The sequence below is a fragment of the Aethalodelphis obliquidens genome, unplaced genomic scaffold (genome assembly GCF_003676395.1).
Source record: "Aethalodelphis obliquidens isolate GAN/ISIS:26980383/991018 unplaced genomic scaffold, ASM367639v1 scaffold30, whole genome shotgun sequence".
NCBI classification, from domain to species: domain Eukaryota; kingdom Metazoa; phylum Chordata; class Mammalia; order Artiodactyla; family Delphinidae; genus Aethalodelphis; species Aethalodelphis obliquidens.
In genome coordinates this window covers 9,264,352-9,288,518 of record NW_020837974.1, presented here as the reverse complement: position 1 = coordinate 9,288,518, position 24,167 = coordinate 9,264,352, and the positions used below count along the sequence as shown (strand labels likewise).

The window sequence follows — 24,167 nt, the reverse complement described above, 5'->3', positions numbered from 1 at the left end:
TAGATCTTCAATTTTCTTAGTTGACTTTTGGTTTTTTAACACTTGGCATCACCACACCCAGAATTCCACTGTCACTAAGGCTGAGGTGATCATCCTTTACATCATCTTGACCAAACTCCCTGGACCATGTGGTCCAGGCAGGAGCTGGAGACCTCATTCTGCCCCACTGCCCCCAGGGCTGCACCTCAAGGTACCTCTCAAGCTCCTTTAGGATGCCAGGCCCGGGCCTCAGTCTCAGCTCCAATCAACTGTCCCCCACCCTCACCAGGGCCCTCATCTTGGTCCCCAAGCTAGATTATAGCAAGGCTTCTCTGAGGCTCTCAGACCACAGGAGGGAGGAACACGGAGGGCTGGAAATCTAGTAACAGAGGTCAGAGATCGCCCCTGGAGTGTAAAACCAACACAGGACCTCCTCCTAACCTAGCTCAGGGAAGGGCAGTCCCAGCCATGCCGTCCCACGGGCCAGAAACCCCAGAGTCAGAGTCACCCCATCACCTTCCCTCCTAATCTTCATATCAAGCCACCTCTGAAGGCCGGGACCATGAATCTTGTTCACTACTGTGCCCTATGCCTAGAACAGCGCCGGGTGCATAGCAGGAACTCCATAAATATTTGTTGAATTAATAAATGAATGAATGAGTAATGGCCTCGGAGATCCCCACCTGCCAGGCTGGAATGAAAGCAGCAGGAGCTGCTGCAGAAGGAGCCCCCCCCGCTTGGATCCTTCAGAAGGGATCCCTCCACTCCTTTCTCTTTCCTACTCATCACTTAGGTTCAAGGCTATCCATGTACTATTGTGCTATGTGGTGTCGGGCAATACCTCCACTCCCTAATGGGATGGACCTGGTGGGATAACCGAATTATCAGTGGCCGCTGCCTTGCCTAACGCCAGGGGGCGCCATTCCCCAGTCCCTGCCCGTCTCCGCGGAGATTTTCCTCCCCGGCCCAGAACCGAGGCCGAGAGAGGCAGGAAGCCCGCCTTCGACTTCTCGCAGTCCCGGGGGCTCTCAGGTGCGCTCCCTGCAGGTGCAGGACGGCGGCGCGACCGCACGGGGGCAGCAAACACCAGGGGCGCGGGGGCCCGCCGAACCCGAGCGTGCTGCGCAAATTGATGCAAAGTTCTCCGTCGCTGATTTTGTCCCTTCTCAGCCTGCGACAACAACCTTGCGTCATTCCGAGGAGCTCGCCCGGTGCAGGTCCCGTCCTGCCTGGGTTGCTGGAGGCGAAACCACCGAGAAATGTTCAGGACATCCTCCTTTCTTTCTCGTTCCAATATTAAAACTTCACTTTATTTCAAATCTTCATTTTTTTTCCCCAGAAGTACGCAAAAATGATAAAATATGCCTTCAAACTTATTGGAATTTGTCTTTTTTTTTTTTTCTTTCTAAAGATGGCTTGATTGAAACCACTTAAATGCAAAAAAAAAAAAAAAAATCATTACAAACGGATGAAAGCTCGAGCACTTATCCTGATTTAAGGAAAAAGGTTTCGGAGTCAGACAGACTTGGAATTGAACTGACCTCTGCCGCTTAATCACAAGTCTATGCTCTCGCCCCAAATTTCTTTATCTGTAAAACTGGGATATAGTTTATATATAGAATCTGCCAGGTGAGGTCATGGGGAGGAGTCGATGAAATAGTGGCTGTAAAGTGCTTTGTGCAGTACCTGACCGCACACCAATGCTTGGGGGTTGGTGGGTGAGTGAAGTCAGCGTCAGCAGTTGAGAAGGAACGCAAGAATTTTTAAAAAACAAAATGAGCTACAAATTGGACAAAAGTGCTTTCAAATATGTGCAAATTTCTAAAAAGAAATCACCCCCAGGGGCACGCATTTTGTTAATTCATAAACCAATCTGTGGAAATATTCATTGCAACCAAACCACTTTCAAGTAATTCACCTGGAGCCCAAGACTAGATCGTGAAATTCCAAAAAAAGTCCCGACCATAGAAAAAAGGGTCATTGTTGCCTTAAAAGTAATTCAAAAAAAATTTTTTACACAAAAATGAATGAAAATGCTTTAAAAAGTGTTCTTTAAAAGGATACAAAGTTGCCAAACCATCCCATTGTTCAAAAACATTCACCCCCCCCAAAAAAAAAGTTTGGATAAATGGGAAAAAACACGTCAACACCTGCAACAGATTGCAAAGTCACAGCTGCGTGGTACAAAAATCAATGTGTGAAAAACAACCATGGCAAATAATTTTCACCAATTCATTTACTGATCAGTTTGTTCAAAACCAATGTGTTTCATGCGTTTGTTTTCTGCCAGCTCACTTATACCTCCCTCTGGGATCTTCCACACACCCACACCCACACCCATCCTCAACTACTCCTCTTCCTGCTTGTTCCTTGTGTCCTAAAGAAAACGTTCCTCCACCCATCAAAGGACATTTAGGGTGTTTCCATATCTTGGCTTCTGTGAATAATGCTGCAGTGAACATGGGAGTGCCAATAGCTCTTCAAGATACTGATTTCAATTCCTTTGAATATATACCCAGAAGTGGGCTTGCTGGATCCTAAGGTAGTTCTATTTGTAATTTTTTGAGGAACTTCCACTCTGTTTTCCATAATGGCTGTACTAATTTACATTCCCACACGTGAGTTGTAACAACATGGATGGAGCTGGAGGACATTAGGCTCAGTGGAATAAGCAAAACACAGAAAGAGAAATACCGCATGACCTCAGTTATATGTGGAATCTAAAAAAAAGTTGAACTCTTAGAAACAGAAAGTAGTATGGTGGTGGTCAGAGGCTCAGGAAGTTGGGTGATAGTGATCAAAGGGTACAAAGTTTCAGTTATACAGGATGAATAAGGTATAAAGATCTAATGTACAGCATGGTGATGACAGCTGACAGTGCTGCACTGTATACTTGAAATATGCTAAGAGGATAGGTTTTATTAAATCTTCTCAACACACACACACACACACGGTAACTATGTAGAGGTGACAGAAATGTTGTTTAACTGGTTTTTGGCGATCATTTCACAGTGTATATGTGTATCAAAACATCAAGTTGTACACATTAAATGTATACAACGTGGGGAGTTCCCTGGTGGCCTAGTGGTTAGGATTTGGCGCTTTCACTGCCGTGGCTGGGGTTCAATCCCTGGTCGGGGAACTGAGATACCCCAAGCCGCAAGGTACAGCCCAAAAAAATGTATACAATTTTTATTAAAAGAAAAAAAATGTTCCTCAATGCCCCTTCACTTGACCATTTAAACGATATTGTTGAAAGAAGTCATGCAGTCACCAGCCACTGGCCATACAGCTTCAGCCCCTGCCTCCCCACTTCCATGGCCACTGTCCTGGCCCAAGTCACTGGTAAACTCCTTGTTGCTGAATCTGGTGTAGAGACAGCAGGAGCAAAGCCAAAAGGTAGTGACAGCCTGGAAGAAATGTATGCAACCCATGAAACAGTCCAAGGACCAGTAGCCAGAATACATGGAATATCTAAGGAACACCTACAAATCAGTAAGATAAAATCAAATGACGCAGCAGAACGCATAGATAAAGGCACTTCACAGAAGAGAAAAACCAGAGAGCCAATGAACGTAGGAAAAGATGTCCAACTTCGTTAGTAAGCGAGGGAAATGCAAATTAAAACCACAATTAGATACTATCTCATACTCATTTGAAAAAACAAAAAAAGTCTGACGCTTCACCGTGTGTGCGTGGATGAGTTCATGGTCGACCAGAGCATCAGACACTGCCCATGCCCTGACCCAGCACATCTTACCGTGGGTGGCTCTCAGACTTGGTTTTCAGACTTTGAGAGCCACCCACAGTAAGGAGTATGCTCTACAAAGCTGCCCACTACTCAGACACGTGAAACTGAAACACGAAGTTAACAAAACAGTAATTACCCTTATTACGTGCAATGTTGCATTTATTCTCTATCTATTCTATTTCACAACTGATTGAGTTGTTTTCACTACCCCCTAATGGGTTGCAAACCCCAGTCTGAAAAGCACTCCTTCCAGAAGCATCCACCTGTGAATGAAAAAACATGTGCAAGACTGCGTGTGGTAGCATTTTTCCATCAATTGGGAAATAAATAAACTGGGTGTATCTGTCTCAGGGATGACTAAGCAGTGATTAAAATGAATGCAATCTGTGTGTATCAATGTGGACAGATCTCAAAAACACGGTGTTACGTGAAAAGGGAAAGTTACAGTCATAGCTGTGGAATGATAGCATTTGTATAATTTTTTCAAGCCCACTAAGCCATATTATATGTTGTTCTGAACACATATACAGTGAAAATCTTTCTTAAAATACAAGACCTAGAAGGTCCCTGCCCGTTTGTGATGGTAGCTGGTTCCCTGGAGCAGCAGATGGAGGGAGAAAGTCAGAGAGAATGTCAGCTTCATCTGTCATGCTTTTTCCTTTTTTCTACTTTCAAAGATTAAGAAGCCATAATGGCAAAATTCTAACATTTGTTCATTCTAAATGGTGGATACCTCAAGGTTGAGAACAAATCAGTCAAGCAAAGATCTGAAAGAAGTGATCCAGGCCATTAGAAAACAGCAGTGCAAAGGCCCTGAGGTCACCGTGGCATGTTCCAGGATCAGCAGAGGCCAGGAGGCCAGAGCGAGGAGGAGAGAGGTTAAGGATGAGGTTGGTAAGGAATTGGATTTTAGGTTTTAAGCAGGAGGGTAAACCCACCAAACTTATACTGTAAAGACATCATTCTGGCTGGGCATGTTTTATTAACAACTAAAATTGAGTGATAAACAAACACTAAGGTTATTGTACTAATCTCTTTTTTTGGGTGTGTTTGAAATTTCCCATAAGAAGTTTAAAAAAACAATAATATGATCCCTGGCTGCTGTGAGGGAAACGGACTGGGTGTGGGGACAATGGGGGGAGGCAGGGAGGCCAGTTTGGGGGCCACCACAGGGGTCTGGGCGAGAGGGGAAGGTGAGCGGAACCAGAGTGTCAGGGGTGAAGTGGAGCAGCCACGGGATTTGCCCGTGGACAGAACGAGGGATGGGAGAAAATTAGCTCGGGCTGAGCCTCCGGATGCCTAGTGGTTCAGAGGACCGCGGAGACGGGAAGGGGTTTGGGAGTGGCCTCTGAGGGGAGATGTCAGGCGAACAAGTCCAGAGTTCAGGGAAGAATCAGGGCTGGTCACCCATTTGGGTATCACTGGCATATAAATAGCATTTAAAACCACGGGACTGGATGAGATCACCTGGGAAGTGGGCGTTGATGGAGAAGAAAGAGGACTCAGGACTGAGCCCGGGGGCCCGCCTTTGGGTACAGGTGGAGGAGAGGAAAGGAGAAGGAGGCGGCAAAGGAGATCAGAATGAGCAGCTCCTGGGGCAGGAGGAAGCTCAGCAGAAGGGGAGTTGCTCTCTCCTCATCCCTCAAAACGCCACAGCCTTAACCCCAGGGCAGCCCCTGACACTGCTCAGGGCTCCAGCTCTTGCCTAAATGATTGCAACAGGCTCTGCCCTTGCAGTCCACCGGGTCCACTCTCACCATCTTTGTAAAATGCAGATCTGATGCTGTAACTCCCCGTAGCTCATTCAGGGTAAGAAACCAAGTCCACAGCCTGGTGACCACACTCCCTGTGGCCCGGGTCCTACCCAAGGCAGCAGCTACACCTGCAGACGCTCCCACCCCTCTGCACACGTCTGCATACACCCAAGGAGCAGGCGCTACAGCTTGTACCAACAGCCATTCGCCTCTCCCTCCTTCCTGGAGACCATGCTCACCTCCCACACCTGAGCCTGGAAGTACCAGACCTCGCTTTCCCAGTCTCTGGGGCTTCCAGGAAAATATCCTCCATCCCCGAAGGAAAAGAGAGAGACCAGGAGACAAGGCCAACCCTAGCGTGCCTTGGGGCTTTGTCTGTGAGGACACATGATTGCCTGAGCTGCTGTCACCATCTTCTGACCAGAAGGGGCCAACAGAGCAAACGTACAGCATGGCAAACCAGAGGATAGAGTTTGGGTCCTTAGTGAGATCGGTAGGCTCAGACTTGGTTCTGGTGACCGCCGGACTTCCTGTAAGAGGAAATAGCAAACCCCTACTGTTAACACCGGCTCGGGTGGCTTTGGGTTTCTGACACTTGCATTCAGAAACATCCCAACTGACCCCCATATACTCACACATGCGCACACCCCACCCTCGCACGCCTGATGCCCTGAAAGTTGTGCCTCCCACCAGAACTCATGCCCGTTGGCGTTGCCAGGTCTTGCCCCGTCATGCCATCGCCGTTGTCCACTCCTTCCGGCCACAGGATGACTCTGCCCTCTCCTCCACCACCAGCAACCCTTGGCCTTTGTACATCTGAGATCCGACAACAGCTTTGAAACATGAACAGCTGCTATGACTGGGGCAGAAGATAGACGGGCCCCAGGCTGAGCAGCTAGAGTCTGTCCAAAATAGCAAGAGAGGAGAGCTGGGTTCCGCCCAGATAAAAGACAGAGACCACATACTTCTCATTCTCGAGGTCAAGGAGACCTTCCCGACTACACGTGCACAGCAAGGCTCCTCAGAGATTGAAAGGGAGGGGGCGTCACCTCATAATAAGTGATGTCAACCTACCCATAAGCCTCTCCGCTGGAATCCATCGTGGCTAAGAGATGTGTGTGCACACAGGGGAGGACCCTGAGATATACCAAATATGGACTCAGAACCAGGCAAAGCAAGATGATTGGCCAAAGGAAACCCAGAAGAAATGCTCCGTAAGAGTGATTCAAACTGTCATGAGTGCGTGACTCGCTCTCTGAGCCCACCTGTGTGTCTATCCACATGTACCCTATTTCCTCCTAATAAACACTTTACTTGTTTCACTACTTTCCATCTCTATGTGGAAATTCATCTCTACGCAGCTGATGGGCCAGGGCCTTGTCACTGGCCCCTGGTGCCTGGTGGTCTAGTGGCTTGGATTCAGCTTTCTTACTGCTGTGGCCAGACCTCAATCTCCGGCCAGGAACCGAAACCCTGCTTCAAGCTGCTGCAGGCCGAGGCCACCCGAGATCATTGTGGCCCCTTCCTCACCCCAAAACTATTTTCTGTTACCTGACCCTTTCCCCCATTTTGACAGCTGCAGGACCCAGTGTTATCCACTGCCCGGGGGGAAGATGGTTTCTGGCAAAAGTTACAGAAACTTCAGAAGACTGACTTAGAGGAGACAGAAATGTGATAGGTCAGAGAAAGGCCTCTCACCCCGAGGCTGGGACAGCTTCCTGGGCTCCAGAGGGGAAGGAATGTAGTGGGTTGTGGAGAAAGAAGTCTGTGGGGCCTGGGGTCCACGTCTGGGGGGACCAAAGCGGTGTCCAGAGGCCACCAGCACCCCTACCAGTGTTTTACATGGCAAGTCTCATCCTCCATCAGGAGCCTTAGCTACAGGTGCCCACACACCTTGCATGCCCTGGTCAGTGAGCAGGACACCACTGAGGGCCTACAAGGACAGATCAGATAGGCAGGTCCCCCCGGGACCATCCCCCCAGGACCCTCCCCCCAACCAGGGCCTCTCCTGGGACAACCCAAGCCACCCTCAGATGGTCCAACAGGACTGCCTTTACTGGGGTATCCACCTTACTTGAAGGGTCACTCCCCACAGTGACATTCCTCAACATCATAGCACCCATCCACCCCCACCCCAGACAAAGCAGTGGCTCTGGATGTGGAGGGTGTGGGTGACCAGAGTCTGGACAGGAGAAGACACCCCAGCCTCACCTCCTCCACTAGAACAGGGTGGAGTGGTGGCTACTTCTGATTCATCTCTATGACTGCCTCCAGTGCCCTGCACAGGACCTGGCAAACAGAAGGTGCACAATAAATATTTATTGACCTAAATGGAACATGAGGCTGCAGAGATGGGGCCCAGACATCAGCTGGTTGAACTAGCCCCCATCTCCAGCCCCCCTTCCCACTCACCTTCCAGCGATGATTCAGGGGTGGCTGTGTGACCCAGTCTGGCCAATAAGATGATGCAGAAGTCATGGGGAGGGGCTTCCAATAAAGCTTTTGTTTATTGTCATAAACAGAGAAAGCTCAGATGGCCTAGGTTTTTGCACTTTCTCCTTTGTCCTACTGGGAGGTGTAGCAGCTGTGACAAGATGACAGACATGAGGACAAAGGTCTCCATGCAAAAGGTGACAGAAGAGGAAAGAGGATAAGAGCCTGGGTCCCTGATGGCATAACCGAGCCCCAGACCATGCTGCCCAGTCTCAGCTTCCTCTCTGAGACCTGCAAACCCCTCTCTGTTTAAGCCACAGCTATACAGGTGTTCTGTTATTTGCAGCTGAACACAGTGGGTTCACAGCATGTTCTTGGTACAGCTTTAGACTAAGATAGACTGGGGTTTGGATCTTGGCTGGTGTCAGGGTGTTATCAAACTAAACTTGGGTTTGCTCACCCATGTGAAGCAAAACCAATTTACTGACAAGGGGTTGTTGTCAAGGAAAGTACAGCGTGTATTGCAGAGCCCAGCAAGGAGAGTGGGTGGCTTGTGCTCAAAAGACCTGAACTTCCCGACGGTCCTCAGGGAAGGGTTTTTAAAGGCAACACTTGGGGTGAGGGCTGCAGAGTGCATGATTTTCTTCTGGTTGGTTGGTAGTGAGATAACAGGATGGTGTTCCAGGGACATCATCAACCTTCTGGTTCTGACCAACTGGTTTGGGATCTACTGATTATACTCAGCATGTAGTCACCATCCTCCACCTTGGTGAGGGCCTTACTTCCTGCAGAACAACACCAAATTATGTGTCAGATGGTTATGTCAATATATCCCTTGAAGAGGAACTAGGACTCTGTTTTATCACTGAATTATTGTCATTTTTTCCTCACTTAACTGCTTTATCTTTGTTTCAGCATTCCCTCACTTCCCTAATAAGCAATGCTTGTGTCTGCTCTTTGGAACTCAGAGAAGGCCTAAGAGACAAAAGCCATTTTCTAGAAACAGGAAATGGGCGACACGGAGAGGCTTTTGTACTCAGGAGGGTTTCATTCCCCCCTTTTCTTTGATGCTCCTCAGTCCTGAGGGGGACAGGTACAGGACAAGAAAGAGAATAACGTTTTGGATAGAGGTTAATCGTAAGCTTGGTGGGAGAGCTCGGTTTCAGGGGGATTCGGTTTCAGGGGAGGAAGAAATTTTCCTCTACCCTTCTAGGTTCTCCTGGCTGACCTAAGGATTAAATTGACATGAGACAGATTAACAGGAGAAAACCAAACAAAATATAATAACATGTATGCATGGAAGAGACCCAGGAAGACTGATTAACTTGCCAAAATGGCAGAAACACTCACCTTAAATATCATCTTCAGCTAAAGACAAAGGAGGATGTTAGGGTGGGGGTTGGAATTTCAGAAAGGAGGAAGGCAGTTGACACAGATAAAAAAGTAAATGTTTGGTAAACAAATGTTCATGAACCAGGCAGAGACAATGGGATACAGAGTGGACTCTGATCTCTAGACCCCTCCTAGAATTTCCTCCCACCACACCTAGCCCACATTCTTTGCAGATACCTCTGGTGATAGCTCTATTCCAGGAACAGCCCCTCTATCTAAATGATTTAGGCAGTAAGGGGGAAGGTCAAAGTTTCTTTCTGAGTCAATGAAACTGAGCACCTCGGATTGGGACTTGAACCCACGTGCCGGGACTCAAACCCAGCCTAAACTCAGATTGGAACTTGAACCCGTGGGCTGGGACTCTAACCCAGCCAGAACCCACTGTCTTTTAACTGAGATCACACAGCTGGTTTCAGGACTTAATAAAGCTCAGGTTCTTGATGTCTCATTGCAGAAAGAATTCAGTGAGAGACAAAGTGATAGGTAAGAAGTGGATTTATTTAGAGAGAAACACACTCCATAGACAGAGTGTGGACCATCTCAGAAGGCAAGAGCCCCGAAATATGGGGTGCTTATGGGTTTTTTTTGTTTTCTTTGTTTTTTTTTTTTTTGGTGGTATGCGGGCCTCTCACTGTTGTGGCCTCTCCTGTTGCGGAACGCAGGCTCCGGACGCGCAGGCTCAGCGACCATGGCTCATGGGCCCAGCCACTCCGTGGCATGTGGGATCTTCCCGGACCGGGGCACGAACCCGTGTCCCCTGCATAGGCAGGTGGACTCTCAACCACTGCGCCACCAGGGAAGCCCTGGGGTGCTTAGTTTTTATGGGCTGGGTAATTTCACAGGCTAATGAGTGGGAAGATTATTCCAACTATTTTGGAGAAGGGGAGGAGATTTCCAGGCATTGGGCCCCACTCACTTTTGGCCTTTTATGGTTGGTCTCAGAACTGTCATGGTGCCTGTGGATGTGTCATTTAGCATATGCTAATGAATTACAATGAGTATATAGTGAGACTCAAGTTCTACTGGTGGTCGAATCTTCTGCCATCTTGAACCTAGTTGGTTCTAACCAGTTTGTGTCATATCCTCAACGGCTATGTCATTCTTTTAAAGGTTGTGCCCTGCCCGCTTCCCTCCTGTTTCATTAAGGGAAAGACAAATACCATATGCTATCACTTATATGTGGAATCTAAAATATGACACAAATGAACTTATCTACGAAACAGAAACAGACTCACAGACATAGAGAACAGACTTGTGGTTGCCAGGGGGACAGGGGGAGGGGAGGAATGGGTTGGGAGTTTGGGATTTGCAGACGTAAACTATTATATATAGAATGGATAAACAACAAGATCCTTGCAGCCCACTCCATAGAGCATCTTATAGGAGGTGTTTACAGGTCTGTAAATGGAGCACTTCACCACCACCCACAATCTATAGCACAGGGAACTATATTCAATATCCTGTGATAAACCATAATGGAAAAGAATCTGGAAAAGAATATATGTGTGTGTGTGTGTGTGTGTGTGTATACACATATAACTGAATCACTTTGATGTACAGCAGAAATTAACGCAACATTGTAAATCAACTATACTTCAACAAAACAGATTTTTTAAAAAGAGTTTCTTTCTGAGTCTTTTTGGCTGTCATCATTTCCAGCTCAACATAATCTACACGCCAAAGAGACATTTTGGGGTGGCAAGTTTTGCTCCCCTACACAGATAACAGCTGAAATCTGGGTCTCCCCCACTCCCTCTACTCCCCCCAAACTGCTCTTGCCAAGGTCATTAAGGGAAATGACAATAGCTATTGCAATAGACAAATCCTAAGATCTCAGTAGCCTAACACTGTGAGTTTATTTTTGTCCATGTTACCGTGCAGTGCAGGTTGGTGGGGAGGGCATGGCTCCCCACAATCATTTAGGGCTCCAGACGCCTCCGTCTACAGACCCGCTCTCCTCTGGGTGCTTAGAGCCCACTCCACAGAGGGTCATATGGGAGGCGTTTATGGTCCAGGTCTGTAAATGGAGCACTTCACCACCACCCGCAGTCTATTGGCCTGAATTTGGCCACTCGGCCACACCTACAGGTAAGGGAAGCTGGGATGTGGAGTCTAACTCAGGGAGAAGAGGCAAACTTGGTAACTAGTGTGCGCTATCAGGGTCTACCTCAGCCACCAAAGGTCTCCATGTCCCTACATCCAGTGCTCAGTTCCTCAGCCTCATTTTACACCACCTACCAGCACATCGGGCAATGTTGGCCATCCCCCATCTTTTTGTTTTGCAGATTTTTTTTTTTTTTGACAACACCATGTGGCATGTGGGATCTTAGTTCCTTGACCAGGGGTCGAACCTGTGCTCCCTGCATTGGGAATGCCGAGTCTTAACCACCGGACCACCAGGAAAGTCCTTTTTCTTTTTTTTTTTTTCCCATCTTTTTGAAACACTCTGTTCTTGGCATCCTTACTTTCTCGGGGTTTTCTTCAACACTGCTAGACGCTCCTCTTGTTACCTGAAAACTGGATTCACCTCTTGGTGGGTGTTAAGACAAAAGACACAACCAAGCCAAAGATAGGAAGAAGGAAGGATTCATTACCTGCAGCAAGTAAGGAGGACACCTGGGATCTTTCCCAAAGCAGCGTCTCCCTGAACGGCAAAATTGGGGAAGTTTTAAGCTAACGGTATACGCATATTCATGAAGGGGCCTGAGCAGAGGAGAATTCAGCATAGAATTGGAGCAAAGGCCCACAGAGTCCAGGCTTTAGTTGACTGAAGTCAGGAGGATCATTGCTGTCCTCTACTTGGGTGGGGGCCTTAGTTCCCACAGAACTCAAAGATATATTATTATGTACATGCTTTGAGGATGAACTAGGACTCTGCTTTATCACTGCACTATTGTCTGACTGCCTTTTCTCTGTTCCTGCATTCCTTTGTTCCTTTAAGATCCCTGGTTACTGAGACCTGTTCAGGGGCAAGCATTGTGGCCAAGCTTAGATCACAAAATGGCTAAGGCCAAAATGGCTTCTCTTCTGTCCAGAAAACCATTCCTGGTTCTCTTTCTCTGGGGACCCCCTAACCGATCTGCTTACACTCTGAAACACTGAAGTGTTGGAGGTCCTCAAGCTGGATCCTGAGGGCTCTCCCCTCCCCTTTCTCTTCTCTGAGCAATCTCACCTGTGCCAGATGCTTCACTCACCACAGGTTGTACTCATGACCTTGAATCTGTCTCCAGCCTGGCTTCTCTCCTGAGCTCAAGACTCTGGCATCAAGTAGACATCTTCAAGTACGCATCTCAAAGTCAACATTCCCAAACTCTTAGTATCCTCTTCACCCCAAACCTACTCCTCTTCCTGGATTCCCCCACTACGAATGGCACCATCAACCCTGGACATCAACCTCCTGCCTGGCTAACTGCAACAGTCTCCCAAACTGCCTGCCCACACTTCAATCCCCTACAAGGGTTCTCTAGGCTAGTGCCTCTGAAAATTCATCTGCATAGAAATCACCCGGAGAGTTTGTTAAAAAGCAGATCCCTGGGCCCTACGACCACCCCATTCGATAGGCCTGGGATAAGACTCAAGAATTTGCATTTCTAACAAATTTGCTTTTCTAACAATTGCATTTCCCCTAAGGTCCTTCCCTGGAGCAACCCAAGCTAATGATGCTGATGCAGGTGCTGCAAGTCTGTGGACCATACTTTGAGTAGCAAGGCTCCCTGCTCTGTCCAACTCGGAGGCCACTAGCCACAGATGGCTGTTTAAATTATTTAAATAAATTTTAAAATTCATTCCTCAGTGCTGAGACAGGCAGGAAGGGGGCAGGGCACAACCATTAAATCCCCACCCCTCCTCCAAGATAGTCAGAATATCCCCCCCACTCATTAGCGTATGAAATTATCCAGCCCATAAAAACTAACCTCCCGGGCTTCCCTGGTGGCGCAGTGGTTGAGAGTCCGCCTGCCGATGCAGGGGACACGGTTCGTGCCCCGGTCCGCGAAGATCCCACATGCCGTGGAGCGGCTGGGCCCGTGAGCCATGGCCGCTGAGCCTGCTCTTCCGGAGCCTGTGCTCTGCAACGGGAGAGGCCACAACAGTGAGAGGCCCGCGTACCGCAAAAAACAAAAACAAACAAACAAAAAAAACAGAGAAAACTAACCTCCCCATATTTCAGGGCAACCTGTCACTTTCTGAGATGGCCCACACTCTGTCTATGGAGTCTGTATCACTCTCAGTAAGTCCACTTCTTACCTATCACTTTGCCTCTTGCTGAATTCCTTCCGCAACAACACATAAAGAACCTGAGCTTCATTAAGTCCTGAGACCAGGTATGTGATTTCACCAGGGAGACTGTGAGTTCAAGTCCCCTCCTAAACCAGAGATTGTGGGTTCAAGTCCCATCTGAAGTGCGACTGGCTTCAAGTCCCAACCTATAGTGTTTGTTTTCAGCAGCACTAGGCTCATTTCAAGCGCTCAACAGCCACTTGAACAGCGTGTATTTATAAAACAGTTCCATCACCAAAGAAAGTTCTACTGGACAGCCTTGCATGGATCTTGGTGACTGTTCTAAAAATGAAGGCTAATCCTAGGTCCCTCTTTGGTCCGCAAGAATTCTGAGGCTCCTACTGCCTAAAAGCTGATGCTTTGGAGAAGCATAAAGGACGTCAGGAGTCGGGAGGGCACAGAGGACATTACTCAACCCAGATACCTTCCAAACTTCTCAGCAAGATTCTGGGATCTTCCCGGACTGAAGGCGGGCCAAGAACTTTGAGCTCATTGGCTGGTGGTGGAGGGGTGGGCGAGTTGCCAGCGCTTTCCTCTGATTGGACATTTTCTCTTAGCAGAAAACCAATCATCGAAGGAGGTGGGGGCGTGGCCAGGCTCGCCTACAGGCCCTTCCGCGAGTTCCAGCGCCCACCCACCCCGCTGGCGTGTCAGATAGGTGGTGAGTTCTGAACCCCTACCACCTAAGGGGCCCTTCCGCCCTGGAATCCCGCTCGCGTTGGCCGACAAGGAGGTGGGGCAGGTCCTCCCTCCCGCCGCGGGGAACACCCCTTCCAGCAGCCCTGAGTCCCCAGGTGTCCAGCCTCGCCCTCCCTGCGCTCAGTGTTCCCAACCCCACCCCCAGTGAAATGGGATTGCATTGTGCCGGTGGCCGGGAGAGGCACCCTCCTGACAGCCTCCTCTGCTGGGCATGATGGGTGGGAGGGAGGTGAGACTGAGGTGGGCCTCAGGACACGGAAGCCGTGTCCCACAGGAGGATGGCTCTGGAAGAGGGCCGGAGCCTGCCCGAGGTGCGGGCGCGAGTGGGGGCTTCGCATGGCATCACCGACCTGGCCCACAAGCTTCACTTCTATGACCAATGGGCTCCGGATTATGACCAGGTAAACCGGCCGGGTCCTCACCTCTGCTTCCATCTACTTGCACGGCCTCAGTTTTCGTGTCTGTAAAGCCGGAATAGTGAGCCTTGCATCATCGCAGGGCAACGAATGTGAGAGGGAAGTAAGACCTGGGTGCAGCCCTGCAGTCCTGTCTCTTCTGGGACTGGCTCCTCTTCAGCGCATCCACAGTGGCCCTGCCCTCTCACCAGACCCATCTTCCAGACTGGCAGACCCTAGAGATCAGGGGCCAAGACATCCCCACCCTGGGACTGCAGTCCAGGCAGAGGTGCCACTGAGGGGTCAGTATGAACTAAGCAGAGAGCCATGCCAAGGCCCACAGAAAAGACCCCAGCCGTGGGCTGAGGCCTACTCTCCAGTCCCCGCTCTTTGACAGAGAAAAGCACCTCATACCTGGTTCTCCCCTCACTGTAGTCCCAGCAGGCCCTGGGCCCCCGACACACACAGCTAGGCCGGGCTGACTCCTAGACCACCCAAAAGGAGGTCCCCCAAACACTGGGGCACGGGGTGGCTCTTGGTGCAGCACTCTGTCCCCAGGACGTGGACGCCCTGCAGTACCGCGCTCCCCAGCTCGCAGTGGACTGCCTCACCCAAGCCCTTCCAGGTCCACCCCACGCTGCCCTGATCCTGGACGTGGCCTGTGGTACTGGCCTAGTGGCTGCAGAGGTGAGACCACCCCAGATCCCCTGCCCTCCCTTCAGCCCCCACTTGCTCAAAATTCCTACTACCCCAGGCCCCAGATCCCCGCCTCCCTGCTCAGACTCACTGGTTCCAAACACTTGGGCTACATCCACTGCGGGGACCACTGTCCTCCCCGAGGTGCAGGGACCTAAGTGGGAGGCGGCAGGTATGAATTGTGACTGGGTGCCCCCACCCCAGCTGCAGGCTCGGGGCTTCCTCCAGCTGCATGGGGTGGATGGGAGCCCAGGGATGCTGGAACAGGCCCGGGCCCGTGGCCTCTACCAGCGCCTCAGCCTCTGCACCCTGGGCCAGGAGCCTCTACCCAGCTCTGAAGGTACTCCCCTACCCCCTTCAGCACCCGAAATCACACCCTCTGACCAAGCCCACCTGACGTAGCCCCTTTCTTTTGCCAAGACTCCATCCCCCTTGCCTAGCCCTCCACAAGCCGCCTCCCACACTGAGTCCTATTCTCTTTTCGAGCCCCCCAATCCCTCACTGAGACGCTTTCTCTGAAACTTCCGTCCCATGATCTGACCTCAGTCCAGGACTGGGCCACATCTGCCGTATCCCCCACGGGATCTGGGTCCCATAGACACCAGTGGCAGGCCTGGTCCCTCCCCAGGCCCCGTCACGCGCACCATCCCCCAGGGTGGTCTGAGGCCACACTGAAGACAAACCACCACACCACGTCCGCACCTCCACACAGGGACCTTCGACGCGGTGCTGGTGGTGGGCGCCCTCAGTGACGGCCAGGTGCCCTGCAGTGCCGTACCTGAGCTCCTGCGGGTTACCAAGCCAGGTGAGCAGCAGCCCATCCAGCCACACGCAGGCACCTTCCCTTCTCCACACCCACAGACGCAAGCCTCAGAAAGCCTCAGGCCAAGCGAGAGTAGGGTTATGCCCAGGGTCACACAGCCTGGCCTCCCAGCCACAGCTGCCGTCCCAGGCTCGGCTGCAGCCGCCACCATGAACAGACCCAGGCAAACAGGCAGGGCAGGCAGGTTGCCAGCTTGCCTCTTATCCACTGGGAAACCGGAAGCAACTCCACTCTCCTCTCCAGCCTCTATTTCCTCATCAGTAAGCAGAGTGGCACAGTCCCTTCCCCGTAGGATTACGGTGAGAATTGGGTCAAGTAGTGTCTGTAAGGCCTGTGTTTCAGTCCTGGCACATAGTAGGGGCTCCGTTGAGTTCCCTCATCTTCCAGCTTCCCCACTAACCTAGGGGGAGTCTCTTTCTCTTTCGTGACCTCAGTTTCCTCATCTGTGAAATGGGGCTGTTCAGGTGAGATGATAGATGTGAGTGCTTTTCTATAAACTCCACAAGTGGGGCTGATGTGCAGGTGAGGGTTGTGTTTACTGTGCTGCTACTGTGTGCCTTGCCCCGTGCTTGCTTCTGCCCTGGGGAGAAGGTACACACCCAACCCACATACCCCGGAAAGGGGCCAGGGGAAAAAGACCAAGCCCGAGGTGGGCCCACAGGGCTGTGGGTGCTCAATGCCCTGAGAATTCAGACAAGAGAGGCATTTGGGACAGCTGGGATGGGGAGTGAGGGGCAGTCCACGCAGGAACACAGCCTAAGTGAAGTCCCAGGTAGAAAGGAGAGTGGTGGCGTGTGAGGACCACGAGGCTCAGACCTGGCTGCAGGACAGGATCTGGAAGCCCCGAAGGTGCCCCATCACAGCAAGATTGCATCTGCTCCCTGCCCCTTCACCCCTGCTGGGCTCAGCAGGGGCTCTGGCAAAGTCAAGACAGGTCTAGGCAGGCCTCATCCTCAGGGAACCGCAGAGGCTGACAGATGCAGGGACATTGGTGGCATCAGAGAGAGAGGTAGTGATCAGGCTCGGGAGGGCAGGAAACTCCCATCACCTGAACAAGTAAGGACCAGACCTCCTCGCCCAGCCTGTGCTTGCCAGTCCCCTCAGCCGGCCAGACTGCCCGCCCACATGTCACAGCCTCCTTGCTTCAGAGCCTTTCCTCTCACGAAGCCCCTCTCCGCCAGTAGCACCCTGCTTCTCCTTACCTCCTCCTCCAAGAAGCCTTCCAGACTCCTGTCTCTCTTGAGTATATCTGAGCCCGCATACACTAGGTGCCTGGAGAAGACCTGGAGTGACAAGGTCGTTCATTCATTCAGCCAGTGCTTACTGACTGTGCTGGCCTTCCAGTGAGACAGGGTAACCATGCCTGCAAGCTGGGAAACTGAGGCTCCAAGAGGTGAAGGGAGTTGCCCAAGGTCCAAAGCCCATGAGCATTCAGACACAGCCGTATCCTCCAGGAGAGGGGCTGGGTGAACAGTGAGAAGGGAGCCCCCTCTGTCAAGGGGATTCAGCCCCAAATTCCCAGCATAAAGGACACTCAGGCCTTGAAAGGTGTGTAGGAGGCTGGTAAGCTGAGGAAGCAGAGGGTATTCCTGGGGGAGGGATCAGTGAGCACCAGGGGCTTGGAGATGGGAAAGGCTGGCCCGGGGACAAAGCTGGGAGAACTTCCTCCCTTGAGGATGTGAGCAGGAAGGGGACAACCTTCCTGTCCCTGGCTCCTGCCCCTCCCCCACTCACCTGCTCCTTCCCCACCCCTCCCCAGGTGGGCTGCTGTGTCTGACCACCAGGACCAACCCATCCAACCTGCGTTACAAAGAGGCGCTGGAGGCCACCCTGGCCAGGCTGGAGCAGGCCAGGGCTTGGGAACGCCTGGTGGTCTGGCCTGTGGACCAGTGGGAACTGGCCACCTCCGAGCTCGAGGTGGGGCCTGGCACCTCTGACAGCGACGGCTTCATCTCCGGCATCGTCTACCTGTACCGAAAGCAGGAGGCAGCCCAGGCTGAGGGAGTGAGGCCCAGTGCCTAGCCCCCAGCTGGCCTCCGAGCCTCCATGAGGCCTTGGCCAGGCCCATGGCTGGGCCTCCTCTGCTTTGCCTGTAAAATGAGGCCGCTGCACCAGCCCTGCCCCTCAGGAGAGCTATGCCTATTAAATGAGTCCCAGAAGCGGCAGCAGAGCTCTGGCTCGGCGGTTTTCTCACCCCTGCAAAGAGTGACATCTGTCCCTATGGAGGACAGAAGAGAAGAAACAGGACAGAGAGGGGCCCCATCCCTGGCTGTCCCTGTGCCAGGCGCGATAGGGCCACAGATGTGACTCTGACCCCTCCCGGGGTGGAGGGCCCTCTCCTTCTAACTCACAGACCAGGAACCCGTGCTCACGCATCTGGGCCTTGGCCAAACACTTTCACGTGTCCAGGATTCGGTTTCCTCATCTCTAAAGGGATCGGAACGCGGAGCCGAGGGGCTCAGGGCGTAGCTTGGAGGCTGCCCCAGAGCTGGGCAGGTGAAAGGGCCTCGGTGACTGTCCGCACCAGCACCAGGTGGGGATGTGAACAGGGCTGATGATAATGCCTCCAGACAGGAGCCAGGGAAGGCTTCATGGAGGAGGAGGCGCAGAGCTGAGCCTTTGGGACTAGAATTCAGAAGGGTGGAGAAAGGAAGAGGGACGTTCCAGGCTGAGGGCAGAGACAGCCTGAGCAAAGGCTGGGAGAAGGGACCTGGGGGGTGAGCAGACCAGCCTGGAGGCCCAGACGGAGCTGGAACAAAAGGAGGGGAGGGCAGGTGGCCCATCCCCCAGGGCTGGCTGTTCTCATCTTTCCTCCCTCCTACAGTCCCCAGCACTTTCCTAAGGTCCTGGGCTTTACGCTCTGACAAATGGAGGGCTTGAGCAAGGTGACTCCAAAGCTCGGGGCCAGTTTCGACGTCTCACAATTCCCCAGAACCAGTTTTGTAAGTCTTCTGGTCCTGGCCACCACACGGTCGTCCTGCCCCTCACCACCCCCCTGCCCAGGCTTCCAACCCTGCCCTCCCCTCCACCTCCGCAGCTGAAATCAGAAACGATACAGTCTTCCTGTGCACAGGTCCCATTTATTGTAGAAAATAATAGCAATTACCGTGACAAATAGTTTAAATTACAAAACAGAAACCACGTAGCAGCAGGGGAAAGCCCCAGGACTTCCTGGGGTTAGGACCAGAGAAAGAGCATTCCCCCTGCCTCTCCCAGGCTCTCCAATGACCTTGGCAGGGGTGAGGATCCAGAGGTGGCCAGTCTCAAGGGGCCCGGGGTCCTTCTTCGGAGCCTGCAGGACAGGGGCTGGAAGGGGTGTGGGCAGCCTGGGCCACATGTAGCCCCCTCCCCCACCACTACCCAAACCAGTTTGTAGCACCTCTGCCCCTCCCCTCTAAACCTGTCCGTCCACTCTCTGCTCGGCAACTATGCTCCAAGGGCAGGTGGGTGAGCAAGGCGGCCGTTCTCGTGGCCACAGGTTTCCATGGGCAAGGCGCAGCCCAAGCGCTCGCTGACCCACCCAGAGGATGCTGGCAGACGGAGTGGGGAGGATCAAAGAAGGGGGCCGTGATCAACATGGGCATAGTCCCATGGTCCGCTGAACACCCACTCAGAGGCAGAGCCCAAGCAAAGTCAGGGCTGAGCTGTCCGGGCCAGCAGGAGCCAGCCCCCCGTATCCACAGCCATTCCGAGGAAGGTGGTACAGGAGTCTCTTTCCATCCATCCTTGCTAGTGTTGGAGGTGACCTTGAGAAAATGTCCGACAGGGCCAGGAGGGGCTGAGGGCTGCTGGCCAACGGCCTGGCTCAGTCTCTGCTTGGCAGGCCATCCTGGGGTCACAGTAAGCTCAGTCCAGGGAGAAACAAAGCTGAAAGGAAAAGAGTCAACAGTAGCGCCTTACACGTAGTTGCTGGCTGGAGCGGAGCGGGCGGCAGAGTACTTGGCAGAGTAGGGCTTGTCGGTACGGGGTGGGCAGTTGCAGCAAAGCAAGGCCCCACCGAGCATCAGCAGGCCAGAGGCGGCCCAGCCAATGTAGAGCGAGGCACCCATCTCCCGCTTCTGGCCCGAGGCCACCAGTGGGTTATAGAAGTCGCGGATGATATTGTGGGCCGTCCAGGACACGGGCACCATCACCAGCAAGCCGGCCAGCAGGAACACCACGCCGGCCACAATCATGGTCTTGGCCTTGGCGCTCTCATCCTCCACGCAGTTGGTGCACTTGCCGCCCACCACCGAGAGCAGCACACCGAGCACGGCCAAGATGATGCAGATGACGATGAGGGCGCGGGCCGCCTGCAGGTCCTGCGGCAGCGCCAGCAGCGAGTCGTACACCTTGCACTGCATTTGGCCCGTGCTCTGCACCACGCAGTTCATCCACAGGCCCTCCCAGATGGTCTGGGACGTGACGATGTTGCTGCCGATGAAGGCCGTCACGCGCCACATGGGCAGCGCGCAGCTCAGTATGGCGCCCAGCCAGCCCAGCACGGCCAAAGCGATACCCATCACCTGCAGCCCCATGGAAGCCATAGCTTAGCGTCTGCTGGGGTCTAGGACCTGGAAGGCTGTGGGGATCCGGCCCTGGAGGCTGTAGGAGTCCAAGTGCCGAGGATGAACACTCAGCGTTCGCAGGGAGGTCTTTCACTGCAAGTCCAGAGGCAAAGCCAGTTGGAGCAGCTCCGGGTGCCTTTCCTGAGGGTCAGAGGCACAAACCCAGCGAGAGTCAGAGTGTAACACAACCAGTTCCTTCCTGCCGACAGCTGCCGCAAGCTCTCAGGCTAAAGACTGGAGCAGTTATAGGGCTCCGCGGGAGGGGCGGGGGCCGAGGGAGGGGTTTCAGTCCCTGGAGCCGCCCCCTGACCAGTTTCTCTAGATTCCTGAGCCTGCCAACAAAAGAACTTTCAGGCCCCAGCCCTCGGCCCCTGAGTCACCACGCTGGAGAGCCAGTCTCAGAGGAAACTGCCCTTTCCCCCTGCCCCCAGGCCCGTGCTGAGGTCATCCGGGAGATAGACACTGAGTCACAGCCTGCAAACACCTGGACATACCTGGGGGGCCGGAGCGGGGAGCCAGGCCCAGCCAGGTTTGGGGCCTGAAGACCAGGGTCCCCACACCCCAGGGCTCCCTCATTCCAGGCTTGGGTGGTTGGATGGAAGGTGGCTACCTTCAGGGAGAGGGTCTGAGGATAGAGTCCTGGGAACATCAAAGAGCAGCCGCACCATGATTACTGATGTCAGAGTCCTCATCAGCTGCATCACTGGCCTGACAATTAACTGTTAAGCGTCTCGCCATCCATGCATCTGCATTACCCGCGTCTGGACATTGGCCTGATGTGGTCCAGTTTTAAGGACCAAGGAGCTGGGGGGCCCGGACTCCTGGGTCCATCACGTGCCCTCCCCATCTCTCACCACCATCACCTGGCTTCCCAGCCCTGCCGGAGGAGGGGTCTCGGAGGTGATGCCCTTTTGGCCAAAGAGAGAAGGAAGCCTGCCCCCAACCTCAGAAGTTTCAGCCAGTTTCTGCTGGGGCAAAGCCGGCTTGGCCAGAATTAGATCGGGGAGGTCACCAAGAGAAAGCCATGGGCCAGACCCTGGGGACATCAGTCCAGCAAACAGGTGTTTACTTAGTGAAGATACACAGAACCGTCCTCTGATAAAGCCAGAATGGGAGCAAAGTCCCATGAGACTCGGAAGGGGAGGAAAAACTCAGCTGGGGTGTCGGGGGTGGTGCCTGGGAGGGGGCCTGACAGGGAAGGGGAGTTGCCTGGCATAACTCCAGGCAACTGGGTTGTGCTGCAGAGGCACTGATGACAGAAATCGCCATGGACGGGGCCCTCTGGAGTTGGGCAAGACAGCAGGACTAGGTGAAGGAGAGCTTCAGGGAGAGGGAACGGCGAGCGCCAAGGTGCCCAAGGTGGGGAGATGCAGCTAGTTCTGGGAACCAGAACAGATTCAGAGGAATCCAGTCTGACCAGAGACGGGGTAGTGGGGGAGGGGCCAGAGGAAAAGAGCCAGAAATTTCTGCCTCAGGCATCTCGGAGCCCTGGGCTGTGCACAGAGGCTGTGAGACCAGCAAGGGCATCGGATGCCAGGTTGAGAAAGGGGTCTCTGGAAACAGGATGGAGGTGAAAGCCGGGCAGAGGGCAAGGATTAGGAAGGGCCTGATTCAGGGCAGGGGCTTTGGGAACCTAAAGGAAGGAGTCACTGTGGTGGGGAGAGAGAATGGCCAGGCTCATCCTGGCTGGATCAAGGGAACCCCACCCCCTTTCTTCCCCACGTGCTGGGGAGCTCATCCCTGAGCCCCCAGCATTGTCCAGCCCCGTGCCTGGTGCCCTGGGGCAGCTGGGTGTCTAATCTGACCCTGGCAGTGGTCCCTGAGCTTCCCGAGAAAGAGAGCTATCCTGTGTGGGTGATTTGGGTAGAAGCTTTCTGTGAGCTATTTAAAACGTGCTGACAGCCTGTGGAACCATAGGGCTGGCAGGAATAAGCTAGCGCGATGGGGAAACTGAGGTCCTTGTACTGTGGTTGACTGTAAACACTTCGGTCTCCCCTACAAGGCTGGGGGCTCCTGAAGGATAGATACTCAGCCTCAGAGCTCAGCGCAGGGGTTGACACCTACTAGGTGCTCAACAAGGCAGGAGGCATTATCCCGGTTCCCAGCTGCCCTCCCCCACTCCCCCTCAGCCCCAGACACACACACCAACACAAACAGGAATAGTTCCTGCCAGGACCACGCCTCCCTGGCGTTCTCCTTACCAGGCTTCGAGGAACAGCACGCAAACAGGCCTGTGGACTGAGCAACGGAGATACTGCCCTTCCAGAGGGACGATAAGTGCTTCCCTGCAGTGACCTCATCACAGCCTGCCTATCATTAAGCAGGGCAAGGACTCTTACTGCCTTTGCACAGATGGGTGAACTGAGGCCCAGGGAGGGCCGTGTGGGGCTTGCCCAGAACGGGGTGGGCTGGTCATTCCAGCCCTTCAGTAAGGTTTCTGCCTACAGAGACCCTCACTCACCCCCTACACGCCCCTCCCTCAACTTCCTGCTCTTGTTCTGGGACACAGCTGACTGGCACTTGGAGAAGCAGCAGTGGGGGAGGGGGAGCACACAGGCCCTAGAGCTTTCCACCTGTGGCCCAACAGAAGTGACTAAGAAGCTGTCCTTCCCTGCCCAGCTCAGCCAAGCACTTCAGAGGCAGGGGAGGGGCTGAAAGCTAGGGGGAGGACAGGTGCAAGAGGGCCCAAGGCAAAGGGCAGGCCCAGGGCAGGGGAGCTCAGGTGGAGCTCGAGGTGCTCAGGTGTGAAGGAGAAACAGGAGCCAGTCCTGGGGGAGCTGTGAGCCCTCTGCACATGAGTGGAGCTGGAGAAATATTTGCTGAGGATTCATTTACGCCAGGAGACACTGGCTGGGTCCCACGCACCTGCTGCAGGAAAAACACCGGCAAAGCCGGAACAATTTTCCTACACCCACTCTGGCTCCCTGGGCCTGGTCCTCCCAACAGCTTAGACAGTCTTTCACTGTGACACTTTACTAGTGTGTCTGCCATTCATGACTTTTGCTTTGGGGGCTGAGAGGGCAGGGTTAGCACTTATTTCTTTTTCTTTCTCCCAACATACACTAATTTGACGCCAATAGAATTGTATCTTACACGCTGGTTTTTATCAAGGACAGCGCTCTCCCCAGCCAGATCAGGTCACCCATCTCCGCCCATAACCCTCTCACCAGCCCCGTGACCTCGGGGGAAGCCAGCTCCATCTCTGGGCCTCAACTTCTCTCTGTAAATTGAAGACATTAGCACATTTCCCGATCTAAGACAGATGTGAAATAAGACGAGGATGTGAAAGTGCTTTGAGAGCTGAAAAGCTTGGGACCGTGAGGAGGAAAGAGCCAAGTTCATGTCACAAAGCATCAGGCCCTCAGCTCTGGTTCTACCCTCGCACCGAAGGGGAGCTGGGACTTCTCAGACCCTGGTCCC

The 24,167-nt window shown here is 53.0% G+C and overlaps 3 protein-coding genes across 9 annotated transcripts; 1 reads left to right on the top strand and 2 right to left on the bottom strand.

Annotated features, from left to right (window-relative positions):
* Positions 1-3,156: 3,156 nt before the first annotated feature.
* On the bottom strand, positions 3,157-13,275 carry LOC113630582 (uncharacterized). 7 transcript variants are annotated; one of them, XM_027126151.1, is made up of 4 exons: positions 13,224-13,275; positions 6,559-8,702; positions 6,187-6,317; positions 3,157-6,014 (listed from the first exon to the last, which is right to left on the bottom strand). In XM_027126151.1, exons 2-4 carry the CDS (start codon positions 6,765-6,767, stop codon positions 5,389-5,391), a joined length of 966 nt encoding a protein of 321 aa, XP_026981952.1. In that variant the 5' UTR covers positions 6,768-8,702; positions 13,224-13,275; the 3' UTR covers positions 3,157-5,388. The 7 variants fall into 7 exon arrangements, 3 of the variants coding, with proteins under 3 accessions (XP_026981952.1, XP_026981953.1, XP_026981951.1); XM_027126152.1 differs by lacking the exon at positions 13,224-13,275 and having other exon boundaries at positions 6,559-7,773; positions 7,897-9,785; XR_003437020.1 differs by lacking the exon at positions 13,224-13,275 and having other exon boundaries at positions 3,157-6,317; positions 6,559-6,621; positions 7,696-9,785.
* Positions 13,276-14,280: 1,005 nt separating this feature from the next.
* On the top strand, positions 14,281-18,370 carry METTL27 (methyltransferase like 27). The gene is given in 6 exon segments (XM_027126148.1): positions 14,281-14,687; positions 15,240-15,368; positions 15,582-15,717; positions 16,090-16,182; positions 17,960-18,080; positions 18,082-18,370. Coding segments are annotated over 6 exon segments (729 nt in total). The 5' UTR covers positions 14,281-14,564; the 3' UTR covers positions 18,209-18,370.
* Positions 18,371-19,260: 890 nt separating this feature from the next.
* On the bottom strand, positions 19,261-20,983 carry CLDN4 (claudin 4). The gene has a single exon (XM_027126149.1). It carries the CDS (start codon positions 20,724-20,726, stop codon positions 20,097-20,099), a length of 630 nt encoding a protein of 209 aa, XP_026981950.1. The 5' UTR covers positions 20,727-20,983; the 3' UTR covers positions 19,261-20,096.
* Positions 20,984-24,167: the final 3,184 nt, after the last annotated feature.